We start from the raw sequence: 15983 nt of genomic DNA, 5'->3' as shown, positions 1-15983 counted from the left end.
TGCTTTAGGCTTAGTATAGCTAGTTAGTTGCCCGTTGTGTTGTGATTTTTGGCTCAGTTTTCCTTAATTAACCGAGCATTGTTTAGCCCATCGGACTCTTCTTATCAATATTATTGGCAGCTCTTCTGAAGATTCGTTAAAAAATAAATTTAAAAAAACATAACACACCACAATTCTAAGGTGCAACACAGGTGGCCATGTGAGATATGAGACATTGACGTGTCACATTTATCTCATATCAACTTGGTGACATTCAAAGCATAAGACTAGCAGGTTTCACATATGTATTTCTAAAACATGTGAGACATGTGGTAGACCTGATCAAGCACTTGACTACAGGATAATGCCAAAGGAAACAATTAGCAGACGAACATCGGATCAGGTGCTTCATTGCTGTCTGTGTGTGTGTACATAATATCAATCGTATACGAATTTTATATGAGAGTGACCCACATTATTATGGAGTTGCATTCCAGGAGAGTGGTCTTCTCCCTTAGTCGTATTCTCTTAATATTTTGTATCACGACAATATCTTGCCTGGGCCGGCGTACCTGTGATCATAAGCAGAAATTGTTACATGCCGCTTTAATTTGTGGGATCCCCTTTCAAAAAAAATTCTGTCTCTTTGGCCTAATCAAAATGGCTAAGACGCTTTTTTTCAAATTTGTGACCTTTATTATTTCTTATATAATTTTCCACCAAATCCTAGACCACAAGCGTGTTGAAAGAAACAACATTCGCATATGATTGATACGTCCTATTATGTACTATGATTTTTAATTAGGGTCCGTTTAGAATACATGATTTCTTTAAGTTTCTGTAATATTATCTTAGAACCGCTGTGAAACTTTTAAACCAACAAGACGATGAAAGTAGTTGTGATCAAGACATCATCAGTAAGATATATAAGAAATATCGAGTTGAATTAGCAAATACTGTGGCAATGGATTTTCCTTTTGGCCAATGGCCAGAGTTCGGCTTTCACCAACTATATGCTGAAATGCTGAATGGATAGGGGCCCTTTTTAGCCCTATTTAGGATTTTTTTTAAAAAAATATATTTGAGTCCAACAACCTGTTGTATATAGTAATTCTGGTCCTATCAGAATAAAAGTTTAATAGGAAACCCCATGCAGAATAGTAAGTGGCTATTTCTAGCGATAATGCTTCCTGCAGGGCATTCGAGCCGCGCAGAATATCGGACGCCTTGCTGCTTAGCTACACACATTCCGTTACTTTCCTCAACCCCTTTGTCCTTTTTTCTACTGTGTGTCCGGCTACAATGTTCTCTCCCTGACCGCTGCCACGTGCCCTCTGGCCTCGCCACACGATAACCTCTATCTTCTCTTCTCTATCGTCAGACCATCTCAACCATTTATCCTTCATTTTGTGTTCTTACTGATTTTTTTTCTGCTCTAATTCTTTTTATTTTTATTTCATCTCCAACAGTTTTTCTGCAAATGAATTCGTGAAGGGAAATGAGAGAGAATACTAGAGTGAAAGGAATAAAGGTGAAAATCCCTTCGTGATGGGAACCGTGAAGGAAATCGGTCGAGAATGCCCTTGACCTCTTCCAGCTCCCCTTCTGCTTTTGCCTGAGACTCCATGCCCTTCACATTCTTCTCCCCATCGCAAAAATCAACTTCCAAATTGGATCCGCAGCACATGAAAGCGAGTTCAAGCATAGCAGCCAAACGCATTGTCCCTCGTTGGAGGACCTCGCATTGTGCCCAGGAGCTCATGTTGTACATGGTGTCCATGTTGGACGACTGCTGCTTCTCCAAGAGCTCGCCATCGGTGCTAAGACTCCTCGAGCAGACGAATGCCTCTTAGTGTGATGGCTTCTTGTGGCAGACTTAGTCGTAGAGCTTCCCTCTCTTCTCCCACTGGTGGTGCCTGAGGCTTGGCCAAATCTCACCGAAGGAGGTGGGCGGGCACGATTACGGACCACCGATGTGTATGCATGTTGCAGTATTGCAGAAATTTTTTAAGACTTGTTGCAAGGATATGAGATGTTGTAATAGGTAAACTAAGATGTTGCATCTATTTATTTGGATTGTTGCAGCAATTTCTGTCTTAATCCGTACATTTTGGACCCTTGAGATGGGTTTGTTCCATCTTGTTGCAACAGCTGTTTCCAACTATTGCAGACACTTGTTCAAATTGTTGGAGTGGTTTGTTGCACTTAGAAATTCAATTTGTTGTGGTGGTTTGTTGTAGACCCTTCTTCGATATGTCGCGCGAGATAATTTTTATTGTTGGCGCGAGATAATTTTTATTGTTGCATTTAGTGATTTGATTTGTTGCACCATACGAGCTAAGTGACAACGTAGATTTTACATGAAATAAACCGTAATATTATAGTGAGAATTTTTCTCCTGCATCAGGATACATACGGTATACTATTTTGATGCATGTCTTTTAATATTATAAACAATCATTTCTGATATTGCAGATATTATTTTTCGATATTGTAACAAACCGTTAGATCGTCTGATAAATTAGATGTTCGAGCACTAACAGCTCCCTTATTTCTAGCGACACTATTAACAAATCGAAGCAGCAAATTCTCGGCTTGTTTTTTTTATAGCAGAATCAAGTAGTCCAACCTTTCACGTCAGTTAGTTCGCCGGTCTTACGACGCCGGCGGGATCTCATGTGTTCAATATTGTGGAGTTTGCACACTATCATATCATTTTTTTTGCTTATTTATTCATTCATTTTGCGACGAAAGCTTTCATACTATATAACAGTACATGGACAGGATTTTGTATGCCTTTGCCCTTTTGAGGCAAACGGTCGTCGGTTAGAGTCTGAACTCTTCCAACAGCAATGTTAGTGGGTGGTTCAGATTGATCGATTATTGTAAGCACAAGTTTGTACTATTTTGGAAGCGATGAAGAGCAAAAGGAGAAAGGAACCGACAACATGTTCAGATTCTTCCTAAGCATCTGTATTTTGTAAGACCAAGAACAGGCTTTTAAGCCTTGACTGTACAAACGAATGCCAGTGTTTCTTCCCCTGTCCATACTCCAAACGTTACATCAGCTTCAACAATAGATATAAGCTCATGTTCAGGATCTCCTTCCCAAAGATTAGCTCACTGAAGTGTTTTAAGTGCCACAGATGATTGATGCATTTGCACTACAATTTACTGTGATATAAATTCAATCCTGTTTGGCCCACTCATATTCTGTTCCAGCCATTTAACTTTTTCACGTTCATCAAGATCTTGCCAAGGAGAGGAGCATGCAATGTTTCAAACCGCTGCACACAAATAAGATAGAACAATGTACAAAGCTAAAATCTCAAATCTCAACTGTTTTAACCTGTTTTACGGGGTATATTTCAAAGGCTGCCACGGGTAGAATAAGTACACAAGTTAAGTTTTTTTAAGATGTGCACACATTCAGTTAAACGGTTCAATTTCGATGATGAAATGTCACTTCTACTAGAGCTGTTTCAACAGGTGTAAACATGAAACCATCTCATCCTCCTGAAGAATATAGGACCTTCATAAGATTCGGAAATGGCATCTGCAAAAACAATCCACAAAGAAACAAGAAATATACCCCGTAAAACAGGTTAAAACAGTTAGCTCATTAACAAGTAAAATATAAACATCCCAGCTAGAGATTGTATACTTGATTCCAGGTGGTGCACCATTGGCATCAAATGGAAGAAATAAGTACAACAAAACTAACAAAGAACAGACACATGAAAAGGGCAGCTGTACTACTACTCAACAGTCTAATGTGGTGTATCTATGGACAAACTATTGCACTGTTGCACATCACAAGTAGATAAAAGGTCCACACCAAAATATTCATGCGTATTTTACAAACCACACATGAGCAGTTCTGTTTGATGCAATGCTCAAAAGATGAAGTTAGTTAATAACTTGGCATGGACTTTTAAAGGATTAGTACATATACTTGTCGCTCAAGTCAAATCTTAAAGCATTACTGTTAATCATTTTTTAGTTTACAAAGGAAGTAGTACAAAAACATTCTGAGGTGCCGTCCCACTAAGCAAAAAAAATTGTTCAAACTGTGGCGATAGATTGACAGCAACACGTCTGTGCAGTTCACTACATCTTTTCCCATTTCTGGTTATTCCGATTCCCTTCATAAGCCTCTAAGGAAACCAAACAAGTTTTGTGAAAAGATTACATTTTTCAAAAGATACTAAACAGGAACCATAAGACAACTGACAACTTTTCTAAGGTGCACCACAGGTGGCCATGCCATTGATGGGTCACATTTATCTCATATCAACTTGGTGACATTAAAAGCAGAAGATTTGAAGCTTTCACAGCTGTATTTCTAAAACATGTGGATATGTGGTAGACATGATCAAGCACTTGGTTGGGTACATCTCTCATTGCTCTAGATTGACTACAGGACAATGTCACAATGCCAAAGAAAATAATTAGCAGACGAATATAGGATCAGGTGCTTCATAATATGAGTGGCCCACACTATTATAGAGTTGCATTCAAGAGAGTGACCTTCCCTTGGCAGTATTCTCTTAATGTTTTGTATCACAACAATATCTTGTTTGGTGTAAAGAGAAAAATAGTACCAAAATATTCCGAGCTTGTGTAATAGTGGTGCATTGTTCATCTTCTATTGAGCCCACTATATAATATTCTTTCCTAATTGCATGTTATACAACTTAAACCACAGCATGAGACTTGGAGACATATACAGGTGCTGTCCCACAGCCCACTATGCAAAAATTTTGTTCAAACTGTAGAGATAGATTGAAGGCAATACTTCTCTGTAGTACGCGACATCTGTTCCCATTTCTGTTATTCTGATTCCCTCCATAATCCTCCAAGTATATAACCAAACAAGTTTTGTGAAAACATTCTGTTTTCAAATGATAAGAAAATCATACCACCACACTTGTAGTGCATCACAGGTGGCCTGGCCATGTCACATGTCACACTTGAGACATTGACATGTCACATTTGTCTCAAATAACTTGGTGGCATTAAAGAGCCGAGGTACTATATTTTTCAATAATATAGACTTGTTAAATAAAAAGGCAGAAGACTTGCAGCTTTCGCAATTGTATTTCCAGTTTGTGGGTATAACCAAACAAGCTTTAGGAAAAGATAAGTTTTGCAAGCCATACTGAAAGAAAACCATAACCATAACCATAACACCACCATTGTATGGTGCACCACAGGTGGCCATGTCAATTGAGACATTGGCGTGCCACATTTATCTCATATCAACTTGGTGACATTAAGGAGCTGAGCTACTATATTTTTCATTAATGTAGAAATGTTAGATTAGAAGGCAGAAAGCTTGCAGCTTTCTCAATTGTATTTCTGAAACATGTGGATATGAGTAACAAGAGGACCTGTCGTGGCCATAAAAGCAATCCAATAAAACACAACTACAAGATTCACAAGCAAAAAGTTCTTTGAAAGTGATGTTCAGCTACAAAACTTTTTATTGACTAGAAGGGCAATAGAAAAAGATTGATACCAAGATGTAGTAAAACATACCCCAGAAGTCCTCTTCCATGCCACTTTCTTGGTGTAAATGTTAAATTCATTGCTGATCCCTGGTGAATGATGGCTAAAGATACTTGACTGTCTTCATTGGAAAGAGCTTCAGAGATGAGCCTTTCTTGCAATCTGTCACCAGCTTCCACGTTCCCAAACTTTACTATCTCATCTCCAAGTTGCAAACCATCCACAGCAGCAGGTGAACCATCTGTGATTTCATCAATCATGGCAAAAGGAAGTCTAGTCATGGGATCCTCTTCCATTGGTACACTTTGAGATAACCAATGTGCGATGAAGCTGTTGTACCTGCATGAAATCAAATATTATAGGGATCAGCAACTCTAGTCTCCTTTTGTTTATGATTTAACTCATGTGTCTGGGCCTTCTTCAATGTACTGGAGGACTCGAGATTTAACACACCATTTTGCATAGCAGCTACCTTAGCATAATAGAAACATGGTCATTCCAATATTAGAATTTAAGATTATTGTTATCACTTGATTTAGTTGATTATTCTATATTTCTGCCTTTACCCCTTAAAAATCATTCTCAAATTGTTAATACTTTTTATTGAGGGGGCTACAAGTGGCAGGATTAGTAAACATGTAGAAATTACAAAGATTATAGTTTTTAATCAGGATACAGAGATGTTCACAGAAGAAAACAAAATCATAATCGAGTAGATGTAAGAAACTCCCTCCAATCACGAAACTTACTGTTTTTTACTTTTCATTGTCTCCAAGACACAATTTTTTCTGTATTTGCGAAGTTATAACAATATATTATTATGACAGTTATTTATTAAAAAAATCATATCTACTCACATTATTTTCATGTTTCCAATCTAGATATTTAATTTAAAAAGATAAAATTGATCAAAGATCTAACAGTTTGGTTGCACACTTCCAATAATGATAATTTTGAGAACTTACCAGACCCCCTTGAGGTTGATTGTTCATTCCTTGACAGCTTTGCTGAATGTAAAACCTCAAGATTCTTATCAATTTTGTTAGTAATATCCTTGTGATCTTGTTGCAACTCTGCAATAAATGTTAACAGTGTAAATGCCCAATACGATATAATGAGCAAAAACATATTTGAAGCATATACATATTACATAATATGCTAAAGTAACAATTGTCAGACAACCAGAGGCTCCAATAAAAATTTACAAATTTAGTGAAAAACAAAGGCAAGCCAAAATATTACTCAGCTCAGGATCGGCACACTTAAAGGAAACCTAAGTTCACATCAAATTTTCTAAATACTTTACCTACCACTGCTCCCGCATTTTGTCTCACTTTTTATGATAAATTTTCTTTTTCTCTTCACTGTTTGGCCGTCAGTCCAGCATTCCCTATCCTTTAGCCCAACAGGAACCATCATACCTTCATCCCCCTTTTTTTGCTACCATTGCTCCAGACTACTAGCAACCTCGTAGGTCAAGAAACCACAACTCTGTCCAGTAAAAGGAAAGGTGCTGACGCATACACAAGGATCTTTCCAATATTGAAACACAAAACATGTGTCCATGTAGGAGTTATACAGTTTCCTGATCACTTGGCAGGTCTAACTATTGGCAGAAATTCATAACATTTTTCGAGCTAGAAATTTATGAAATTTCAGCTTTTACAACTACAAGAGCATCACATTGTGAACTCATACCAAGCCTGCATCAAGCCACAGGCAGCCAAGTGCCCTACCAACCAGAACCCACTCTTGCAGCAACTCAATACCCAATATAAACACAACACTGCCGCTAGACCAACCCATTCATCTACCCTAACGTCTCACTTCGTGGCCCCCAAAAATTACCTAAATTCTACTCATAATCCGAGTCAAATAGATCAAAGAGATATCACACAATCCCCGATGTACAGTAAAAAAGAGCAACTAATCAGCTGGTCAAACGAAGCTCATTCCTAGTGCCCAAACGGTAGGCTAAATGGTAAGAAATTGCAATCGCAACGAAAATCGACAACAAGCATACCAGAGAGCTTGCGGCGCTGGCCGAGGACGTTGGGGATGTCGATGTCGGACCGGGGGAAACCCTAATGCTGGCAAGCCAAATGAACAGAGATCAGCATCTAAAGTGCGAAACAAAAAATGGTGAACCGGAGGAAGTACTTCGGGTTTAGGTTAGGGTTCGGGGGGTCCGACGGTACCTCGGCGTCGACGAGGCCGCCGGTGACGCCGGGCTCGGAGTCGTGCTCCGCTCTGGGCCTGTCCAAAGCCGAGCTCTGCGAGCTGGCATGGCAACAGAAGCTCGAGCCCACAGACACGCTCGATCTCGGTTCCACTGAAGCTCGAATTCCACTCGAGTAGGTTTATTAATAGTTAAAATTTATAAAGTTTTTATTTATTTTTACTAAATATATAAATTATTAAATTATTATTACCTTCTTTTTTATTTATTTGACATTAATTTTTACTGTAGTAATTTTAATCTTATATTTTTTAAAAGTTATAAATACTAAAAATATATAATACTAATGAAGCATATTTCACGACGAATCTAATAATTAAAAAAAATTAAATATCTATAATTTTTTTAAAAAATACTAGATCAAAATTACTTCAGTAAAAAACTAATGATAAATAAAAAACCGATTAGTAAATAGAGTAAAGGCTCTGAATTCCTAGTCAAGTTTAAACTCGACTCGCTTAGACTCGTAATCTTTGAAATAGGTTTGAGTTCGGCTCCAATCTTAAATGAGTCGATCTCGAATCTACTACGCTTCGTGTCTCTGAACTCGTGTACAAGTCCAAGACGGTTAGGTAGAACAACTGTGAGCCGTTGGATTTAAAAGCAACGGCGTAGATAGGACGTGCCGGAGACCGGGACGTGTGAACCGTGGCGGCGGACGCGGAACCATTGTTCGACGCCGCGCCGTCTCTTCTAGAACGATCTGGGCTTCGGAAGGAAAAGAAGAAGAAGAAAAAGAACCTCTCGAAGGCGGCGCGGCGGATCCTTGCTGCCTCAGTGCCTCCACGTCGACTTCGAGATCGTTCTGGAGCCAGATCCGAATCGCGGATTCGAGATTGCGCCCGTCCTCCTGTGCTCTTCCGCTCCAGAGGCTTCCGGCCCGGTAACCCTAGTTATTTGCCCAGTTCTTTGCGATCTGTAGGCAGCTCTGTGACGAGAGTTGGTGTTTGGCGCTTGTTCTTGGTTAAGAATCCAAGATGCGGCGTGTTTTTTCCTTCCCCTTGCTAGCGGTTGGTTTGAAATTTGAATGCCGGTAGAGCGTAGTGCTATATTGATTTCGTCTCCAGGGTTGTGCTATGAGATTACTGCTTCCTGTAGTGAAATTAGTTTAAGCCTGAAGAGTGCTGATCGCCAATGAACCCATCGAAAGCTTAATTGCAGGATCTGAATGCTGTGTGAGAGGAAATCAAAGTTTAGGCTAGATTGCGTTTAGGAATTTGTAACAGACCCCTTGCCGACCAAACATGTCTTTGGATTTCGAGTTTCGAGTGCAAAAACACCAAACTATAGAAAGCAGAATTCGCAACCTTTTAAGCGCATACCCATGTTTATTTTCATTTTCAAGCAGCCAATTCAGAGGAACGTTCTTTATGTGAAGCACACATTGTTTTGCAGCTGATCAGATCCTAGCCTCCCTCCAATTCCTAGGAGATGCACAATACCACAAGCAGGTCAAGAAGTACAACAGCTTACTGTCCACGCTAAGCATTGCAAGATACATGCCAACGCATCAGCCTTAAGACTTAAGATAGCTCACCTCTTTTACAAACAGATTATCTAATCATGGAATAATTTGTAGACTAGAATGGAGACCTTTCAGAACTGAGTGTGACCGGATACAAATATATTATTGGTTTCTCTCTCGGTTTTTTTTTTTTTTTTTTGCCTGTTTACAAAACACATTATTGTTTGCCTTAGTTTGATGTAACCTGTAAGGAGCATAACTCTACTAGTTTGTCACATCAACAGCTTGAGTTGTATCGACGAAACTGTTCAGGTACATAGGACATTTATGTCTGCTTCCCCAGTGGCCCTGTTTTGGTGACCATTTGTGTGCTCTTTTGAAAATTCTGTTATTCTTTAAAGGAGCTATGCTTGTATTAGATGGGTTCTGATATATGAATATTTTATGCTCTGAGAAGTAGCCATACAAAATTTCTCTAGAAATTCCAATGCTCTAAAACATGTGTGATACAAATTTTCTATATATCAAAACTATCTTGTTGTGTATGATCCACCTGTTGATCTTCATGTCCCATTTCAACACTGATCAAGTGCTGTTTCAATTCATTTTCAGAGATGGGGAACACTGCATCTGGGAAAACCGAGACTTCAGATTCAGCAGAGCAACCTGCAACACCAGCTCCTGCACCTGAGACAAAACCGAAAAAGAAGATCTGCTGTGCTTGCCCAGATACAAAGAAGTTGAGAGACGATTGCATTGTGCAGAATGGCGAGGACGCCTGCGGAAAGTTGATTGAAGCCCATCGGCAATGCCTGAGATCTGAAGGGTTCAACGTCTGATGCCTGACTCCATCATGGCGACTTCATACTTGATTCTGTGATAGTCTGATTTCAATTGTGAAAAACATGATGAATAAAAAAAACATCTGGTAAGAGTGATAGGAGGAGCTCACTGTTTCATTTTTCAGATTTAAAAAACGCTCACTAAACATGCCATTTGCAAAAGGCCATATGTCTTTCCCCTGGGCATTCAGCACCTTACATATATTCAATTGTCTCCATGATACATTACGGAACCTTTTGTGTTGAAATTGTGTCATTTGGTCCACTGGTTTATGATACATTATGGAACCTTTTGTATGGAAATTGGTTTTTCTGATCCACTGTTTGGAGATTCAGTACCACACTGTATGGAACAGTGGTTGCTACTTGCCAGATTTTCCAATCACCCGGTCCACTGATGTATTCATGGGTTTTTCTAGTATTACACTCAACACCGTTGTAGTTACCTCCAGCACCACACGGTTTGCTGGTGGCTGGTGCCATACAGAATGCAGTGGTGGCTGCTGGCTGGTGCCGGTACATGTGTTCTTATCGTGTGGATGGTGTTGGTTCTGCACGCAAAGACTTTCTTTTTTGGCGCCAGGGTTGCTTGGTATTTAAGCACTCACTTTTGGCGCGAATCTGCGGCCTACAACTCTCTTTTTTTCCTCTCCTTTTTTTTTCCAAATAATTTGTAGTAGTAGATTGTTCATGGTTCTTTTTATATCTCATTTAATCATCGTCAGGAACTCATCGCGTCCATCCAATGGTTCGTTAATTTTTCTCTACATTATCTCTAAATTCTGATACGAGAGCATCACAAGAAAGATATCATTAACAGTAAGGTATAAACCTACAGTGTAGCTACTAAATGGCATTGATGTGCTTGAAAGAAACGAATTGATCTTGGAGAATATTAACCAGTGAACATTCACTAGATCGTGGTCTCGCGATTTTTTTTCTTTGGTACTATTTACCACCTAAAGTTGGCGGTTTTGGAAACCCAAAATCGAGCACATTGCAGGCTACAATCGTGGCTCGTCGAGACCTATCCACTCGTCTCAAATGGTAGGATACTTCTGAGCAAAATCCAATAAACTGAAGTCCCTCATGAGCGAACAAAATGTCCATATCTATTTTCGGCGAAACAACGGCGTGTGTCAAATGAGTTGAGCCTTCTTGCAACACGAAATTATAACCATAAATCTTTTCTTCTTCTTTTTCAACCAAAGTCGTATAATTTATGTCATCTGCTTAAATAAATCCTTCCCTAACATTTTAAAAAAAAAAAACTTGTCGTGCCTCAAGCGCTAGCGAGGCATTGGCGTGTCAGCTCTTGTCGTCTATGCCATGTAAGATTCACGTGTCATGCCAATGATAATGGAGTGGCACACATTGTTCGATTTCGAAATCAAGTTTCGAAGTACTTGTGACGTGGAATTTTCTCTCTCAACGTCGCCATGGTGAGTATGATTCATTTTTAGAAACAATTCGATTTATTAGAATCCAACTATTTTTTTTATCCGGTTAGAATTTAATTTGAGTCTGAGAACCATATAGTTAGTGAAAGTGGTTATACTTTGTTTATCAGAGATCAAACCCTTTCGTGTCTCACTAAGATAGAATTTTCTCCTACGGTAACTTCATCAATCTCTAAACTCTGTATTTTCAATTTTCAGTAGATATTATTACCTCTGTTCTCTTCTAGATGTCGTTTTAGCTTTCGGCACTGTCGGAGGATTAACTCCAGTCGCAGGGATCCCGAGAGACCCCTTTTTAGAGATTCGACCGGGGGATGATCCTGAATACGTTCGTCGGAGAAATAAATGGGAATGAATGCAACGGCCGGTGGTGGGGGTGTTGATCTAGTGCAAGAAGAAGTAAATGCACTGAAATTTAGACAGGTTCAGGCCGCACGGGGGCGTAATACCCTACTCCTATATGGATACTATAACTGTCCTGAGGAAGTTCCTCAAAGATGTTGCGGATTACAAGAACGTTGATCTATCTAAGAGCTTGGGACTCCTTGTTCTTCGGTTAGAACTGGGCTCAGCCTTTCTCATAGTGTTTCTCTTGCGCTGTGTTTTTGTCTATCCGTTACCTCTAACCGTCTTCTTCAGCTCTACTCTTTTCACTTGGTCTCTGTTTTTCTATTCTTCGTCTCTTCTCTTTTTTTTTTGCCTCTATTGCTTCTGTGCCGCCGGCTGCTTTAAGTACTCACCAGCCGCGACATGCCCCGAACGGAAGGAGGGGGCTCGAGTTTCAAGACGCCATAAATGGAAAGGGCGTCATCATTTTCTCTGGGCGAAGTGACCGGGGGTGGAAAATGTGTCGCACGCCCGGTCATCCGTCACCATAAATGCCCTGGCAACGGGCGCCGTGGAGAGGGTCCACTGGGCAGCCGCAGAGCAACCCGGTATGCCCGCCTTGTCTTGTTCCCCTGCCACAGCAGCGCGGCAGACGGAACGTCTTGGTCCTTACGACGTTATTCCGAGACAAGCCGGATGGCACGGGACGGGACCCGTGCAATTAATAACCTCACGCCTCTCTGCCAGAACATGGCAGGAACTGACGCTGAGCGCGGCGGGAGCAGTTGGAGGCGACAGGCCACGCACGCTCATTAAATGCGACCTCGGGCCTTTGACTGGTTGACACCTCATCGGTAGGCCCCTTGGGGGTCTTTCTGGGTTGTCGGGGTACCGAATGCTTGGGGGTATTGTTCACATCCCCAAGCACTCTCTCCCGAGAATACCTTTCCTTGTCCTCGGGGTGCCGAGTGCTCGGGGGTACTGTTCACCTCCCCGAGCACTCTTGTATGGACCCTCGGGGAACCGAGTGCTCGGGGGCTGCCGCATGCAGCCCCGAGCACTCTTGTACGGATCCTCGGGGAACCGAGTGCTCGGGGGCTGCCGCACGCAGCCCCGAGCACTCTCTCCCGGAACTTAGCTCTCCTGATCGTCGGGGGACTAGGGTGCTCGGGGGTGACCGTACACCTCCCCGAGCACTTTCTTCCCGGTACTTGGATTCCGTGGATCATCGGGAAACTGGGGTACTCGGGGGGCCACCGACTGTGGCCCCGAGCACCTTCTCCCGGGACTTGACCTTTTCTCATCCTACGGGAGAGACCTCGCGGGATGGCGCAATGTGGCGGATGGCTGGCCTGGCCTTGGAATTCGCGGACCCCCAGTTCCTGATACACCGACAGGCACATAGAATAAAGTTACAATAAATTCTTTCGTGCATGACATGTTTACTCTTCTCGATTTTTCCAACATTAATTAATAATATATAAGCTACCAATTCACCACACTCATTAAATTAAAACTCCACTTTCTAATAAACTTTAATATGGACACTCTAGTAAAATACCAACTTGAAAATCTAAAACAACATCTATTTAAAAATAAAATCAAATTCCTATAAATAACATCTTTAAGAACAAAATCAATTTTCTAAAATAATATCTATTTGAGAAAGAAAATAGTATATAAGTATATATAGGTGTGATAGTACGAGTGTAGGTGCTATCTGCATGCTGTGCTGGGTTTCTTAAAAAAATCCAATTGAGTCCAACTCAAAAGAAACAATCCAATTCGAGGTCGAGACGGAGCAGTGGAGCACACCCGCGCCACCCTCCTGTAAATCCGCCCAGCGCAAGTAGAAGCTCAAACGAAAAAACCCATCGGGATAAAAAGATCCTTTTTCGATTCTCCTTCCGCTTCATTCTCACGCAGTTCGAGTTTTCGTCGCTCTCAAGTCCCTTGACCCCTGAGAGAGAGGAGGAGGAGGAGGAGGAGAGAAGATGCAGATCTTCGTGAAGACCCTGACGGGGAAGACTATCACCCTCGAGGTCGAGAGCAGCGACACCATCGACAACGTCAAGGCCAAAATCCAGGTTTGCGCCCACCCCCTTCCGGTTCTTGCTCAAGGTTCTTGATAGGCCGTTTCTTGGCCGGATGCTCCCCGATGAGTTGGTGTGTGGAGGACTTGCGATGTTCTGCGCCGGGTTGAGGGTTCGATCGATCCGTCTGTCCGCGCTGCTGGTTCTTTAGTTTACGGTTTACCCTAGTTGTGTGTTTTTTTTCCTGTGCGCGTTACATCTTCTTAGGGCTCTGGTGTAGTTTATCAGGCGTTTCTTGGATTGGTCGGTCAGATTTATGTGTAGGTTTGATTTTGGGAGATTGTGTAGGGGGAGGCTTGGATTGCTTGAAGGGAAGATATTGAGCAGATATAGCATAGTCGCTCAGGTCGTGTGTTTGAATGATTGAGCAAACAAAATCTATGTATTTTGTTCAGTTTCATGTGTAATTTTGCTATGTTAATTTCAGTTGCGCCTGGAATTTGTATAAAATTTACAAATTTCTTTCAAAAAATATTACACCTTAAGTACCCCTAGAATTGCACTCAAACAACTATGACAGTCGCTCCTTTCGAAATTGAGATTCATTTAACAGAGTTTGGTACAAAGTTGTATAGTGAATAGTCGAGTTCTTTGTGCTCAGGTCACAGCAATGTTTATCAAATCTGATACATCTCGAGGAAGAACATATTCTTTTGCGTTATTGTTATTTGGATTTTTCAGTTATCTTCTGGAAAGAAAAGATGCTTTCACTAATTTCATGCTTAGTTTTGTGTGACGGACTAAATAGAGTGGTCATCTTGAAATGCTGCATATGATGGAGTTGAGCATTTCCAAAGATAATGGTGAAATGTATATACTTCATTTTTTGGCTCATTGTATGTAGGTATCCTTTATTTGATTCACCTAAAATGCTAATTAGTGATTTTTGCTTTCCATTGAAGTTAAGGTATCTGTATTGTCTGTATTCTTTGCCCAATCGTTTTCTGTATGAAAAGCCTGTGTCCAATCATTGTCCTTGCACTTTGAGAATTAGATCATTGATTCATATCATTTGTTTCTAGTGCGATCAGAATCAAGCACCTGATTTTGCATTGGGAAAATAGCCATATCTTATGTAAGTTAGTCTGGACACTGAAGAGCTGATAGGTTTATTTGTTCACTGTCACAGGACAAGGAAGGGATTCCTCCAGATCAACAGCGTTTGATATTTGCTGGCAAGCAGCTGGAGGATGGACGCACGCTGGCTGACTACAACATTCAAAAGGAGTCAACTCTTCACTTGGTCCTCAGGCTCAGGGGTGGCACTATGATCAAGGTTAAGACTCTCACTGGGAAAGAGATTGAAATTGACATTGAACCCACTGACACGATCGATAGGATCAAGGAGCGCGTCGAAGAGAAAGAAGGCATTCCTCCTGTGCAGCAAAGGTTACCATTGGTTCTTCGAAATGCATCTTTTTATTCTACTCGTAATCACTTATCATCATCACATCTATGTAATGTTGATATGATACTAATCATAAAGTGATACCATCCTTAGTTTATGGATCAACCAGACTAATTAAGCAATTTATTTCCCTTGCAGGCTTATCTATGCTGGTAAGCAGCTTGCTGATGACAAGACTGCAAAGGAATACAACATCGAAGGTGGCTCTGTCCTCCATCTTGTCCTTGCTCTGAGGGGTGGTTACTAGTAAAGCCAATGAACTAGTCAGGTAAATCTGTTATGATGGTCTGAGTAAACCGAGACTTGGTGGCGTGGAACTTGCAAAGAGATAATAACATACTAGCTTTGCGCCTTTGCCTAATGGAAGGGGATGTCTTCCATGTTATTATCTTACAAGATTTGACAAAATTATTCCAGATTTATCTGCCTCTGCTGTTATCTGTTGTTTTCATCTGAATCCTTGTGGTGTTAAGTCAATTCTTATAGTTTGGGCATCTGGTGTCGGTGAGGGATGAATGCTGAAAGGTTGTCAAGCAAAATAATAAGAACTGAATTCGGATATGCCAGCTATTGAACAGGTAACGGGAAACCTTTCTCCTTTTTGGCCTCTTTTCTGTTGTAGTTTCTGAATAGATTGGCATGTCAGCAGGTTTCGCTGT

General features: G+C 40.9%; 2 protein-coding genes and 1 pseudogene across 2 annotated transcripts; 2 read left to right on the top strand and 1 right to left on the bottom strand.

Annotated features, from left to right (window-relative positions):
- Window positions 1–3369: 3369 nt before the first annotated feature.
- Window positions 3370–9230, bottom strand: LOC133901434 (uncharacterized; annotated as a pseudogene).
- Window positions 8394–10356, top strand: LOC133902452 (uncharacterized). The gene is made up of 2 exons (XM_062344043.1): window positions 8394–8612; window positions 9807–10356. Exon 2 carries the CDS (start codon window positions 9809–9811, stop codon window positions 10031–10033), a length of 225 nt encoding a protein of 74 aa, XP_062200027.1. The 5' UTR covers window positions 8394–8612; window positions 9807–9808; the 3' UTR covers window positions 10034–10356.
- Window positions 10357–13598: 3242 nt separating this feature from the next.
- On the top strand, window positions 13599–15762 carry LOC133901342 (ubiquitin-NEDD8-like protein RUB1). Its single transcript, XM_062342677.1, has 3 exons — window positions 13599–13910; window positions 15046–15305; window positions 15463–15762. Exons 1-3 carry the CDS (start codon window positions 13818–13820, stop codon window positions 15569–15571), a joined length of 462 nt encoding a protein of 153 aa, XP_062198661.1. The 5' UTR covers window positions 13599–13817; the 3' UTR covers window positions 15572–15762.
- Window positions 15763–15983: the final 221 nt, after the last annotated feature.

This window comes from Phragmites australis, chromosome 20 (assembly GCF_958298935.1).
Source record: "Phragmites australis chromosome 20, lpPhrAust1.1, whole genome shotgun sequence".
Classification (NCBI taxonomy): Eukaryota; Viridiplantae; Streptophyta; class Magnoliopsida; order Poales; family Poaceae; genus Phragmites; species Phragmites australis.
This window is presented reverse-complemented; position numbering and strand designations above follow the sequence as displayed.

Bases quoted from the DNA above. Each gene is read 5' to 3' on its own strand.
- LOC133902452 (XM_062344043.1), top strand. From the start codon at position 9,809: ATGGGGAACACTGCATCTGGGAAAACCGAGACTTCAGATTCAGCAGAG.
- LOC133901342 (XM_062342677.1), top strand. From the start codon at position 13,818: ATGCAGATCTTCGTGAAGACCCTGACGGGGAAGACTATCACCCTCGAG. The intron at 13,911-15,045 runs GTTTGCGCCCAC...TCACTGTCACAG, and splicing joins ACGTCAAGGCCAAAATCCAG to GACAAGGAAGGGATTCCTCC. The intron at 15,306-15,462 runs GTTACCATTGGT...TTTCCCTTGCAG, and splicing joins ATTCCTCCTGTGCAGCAAAG to GCTTATCTATGCTGGTAAGC.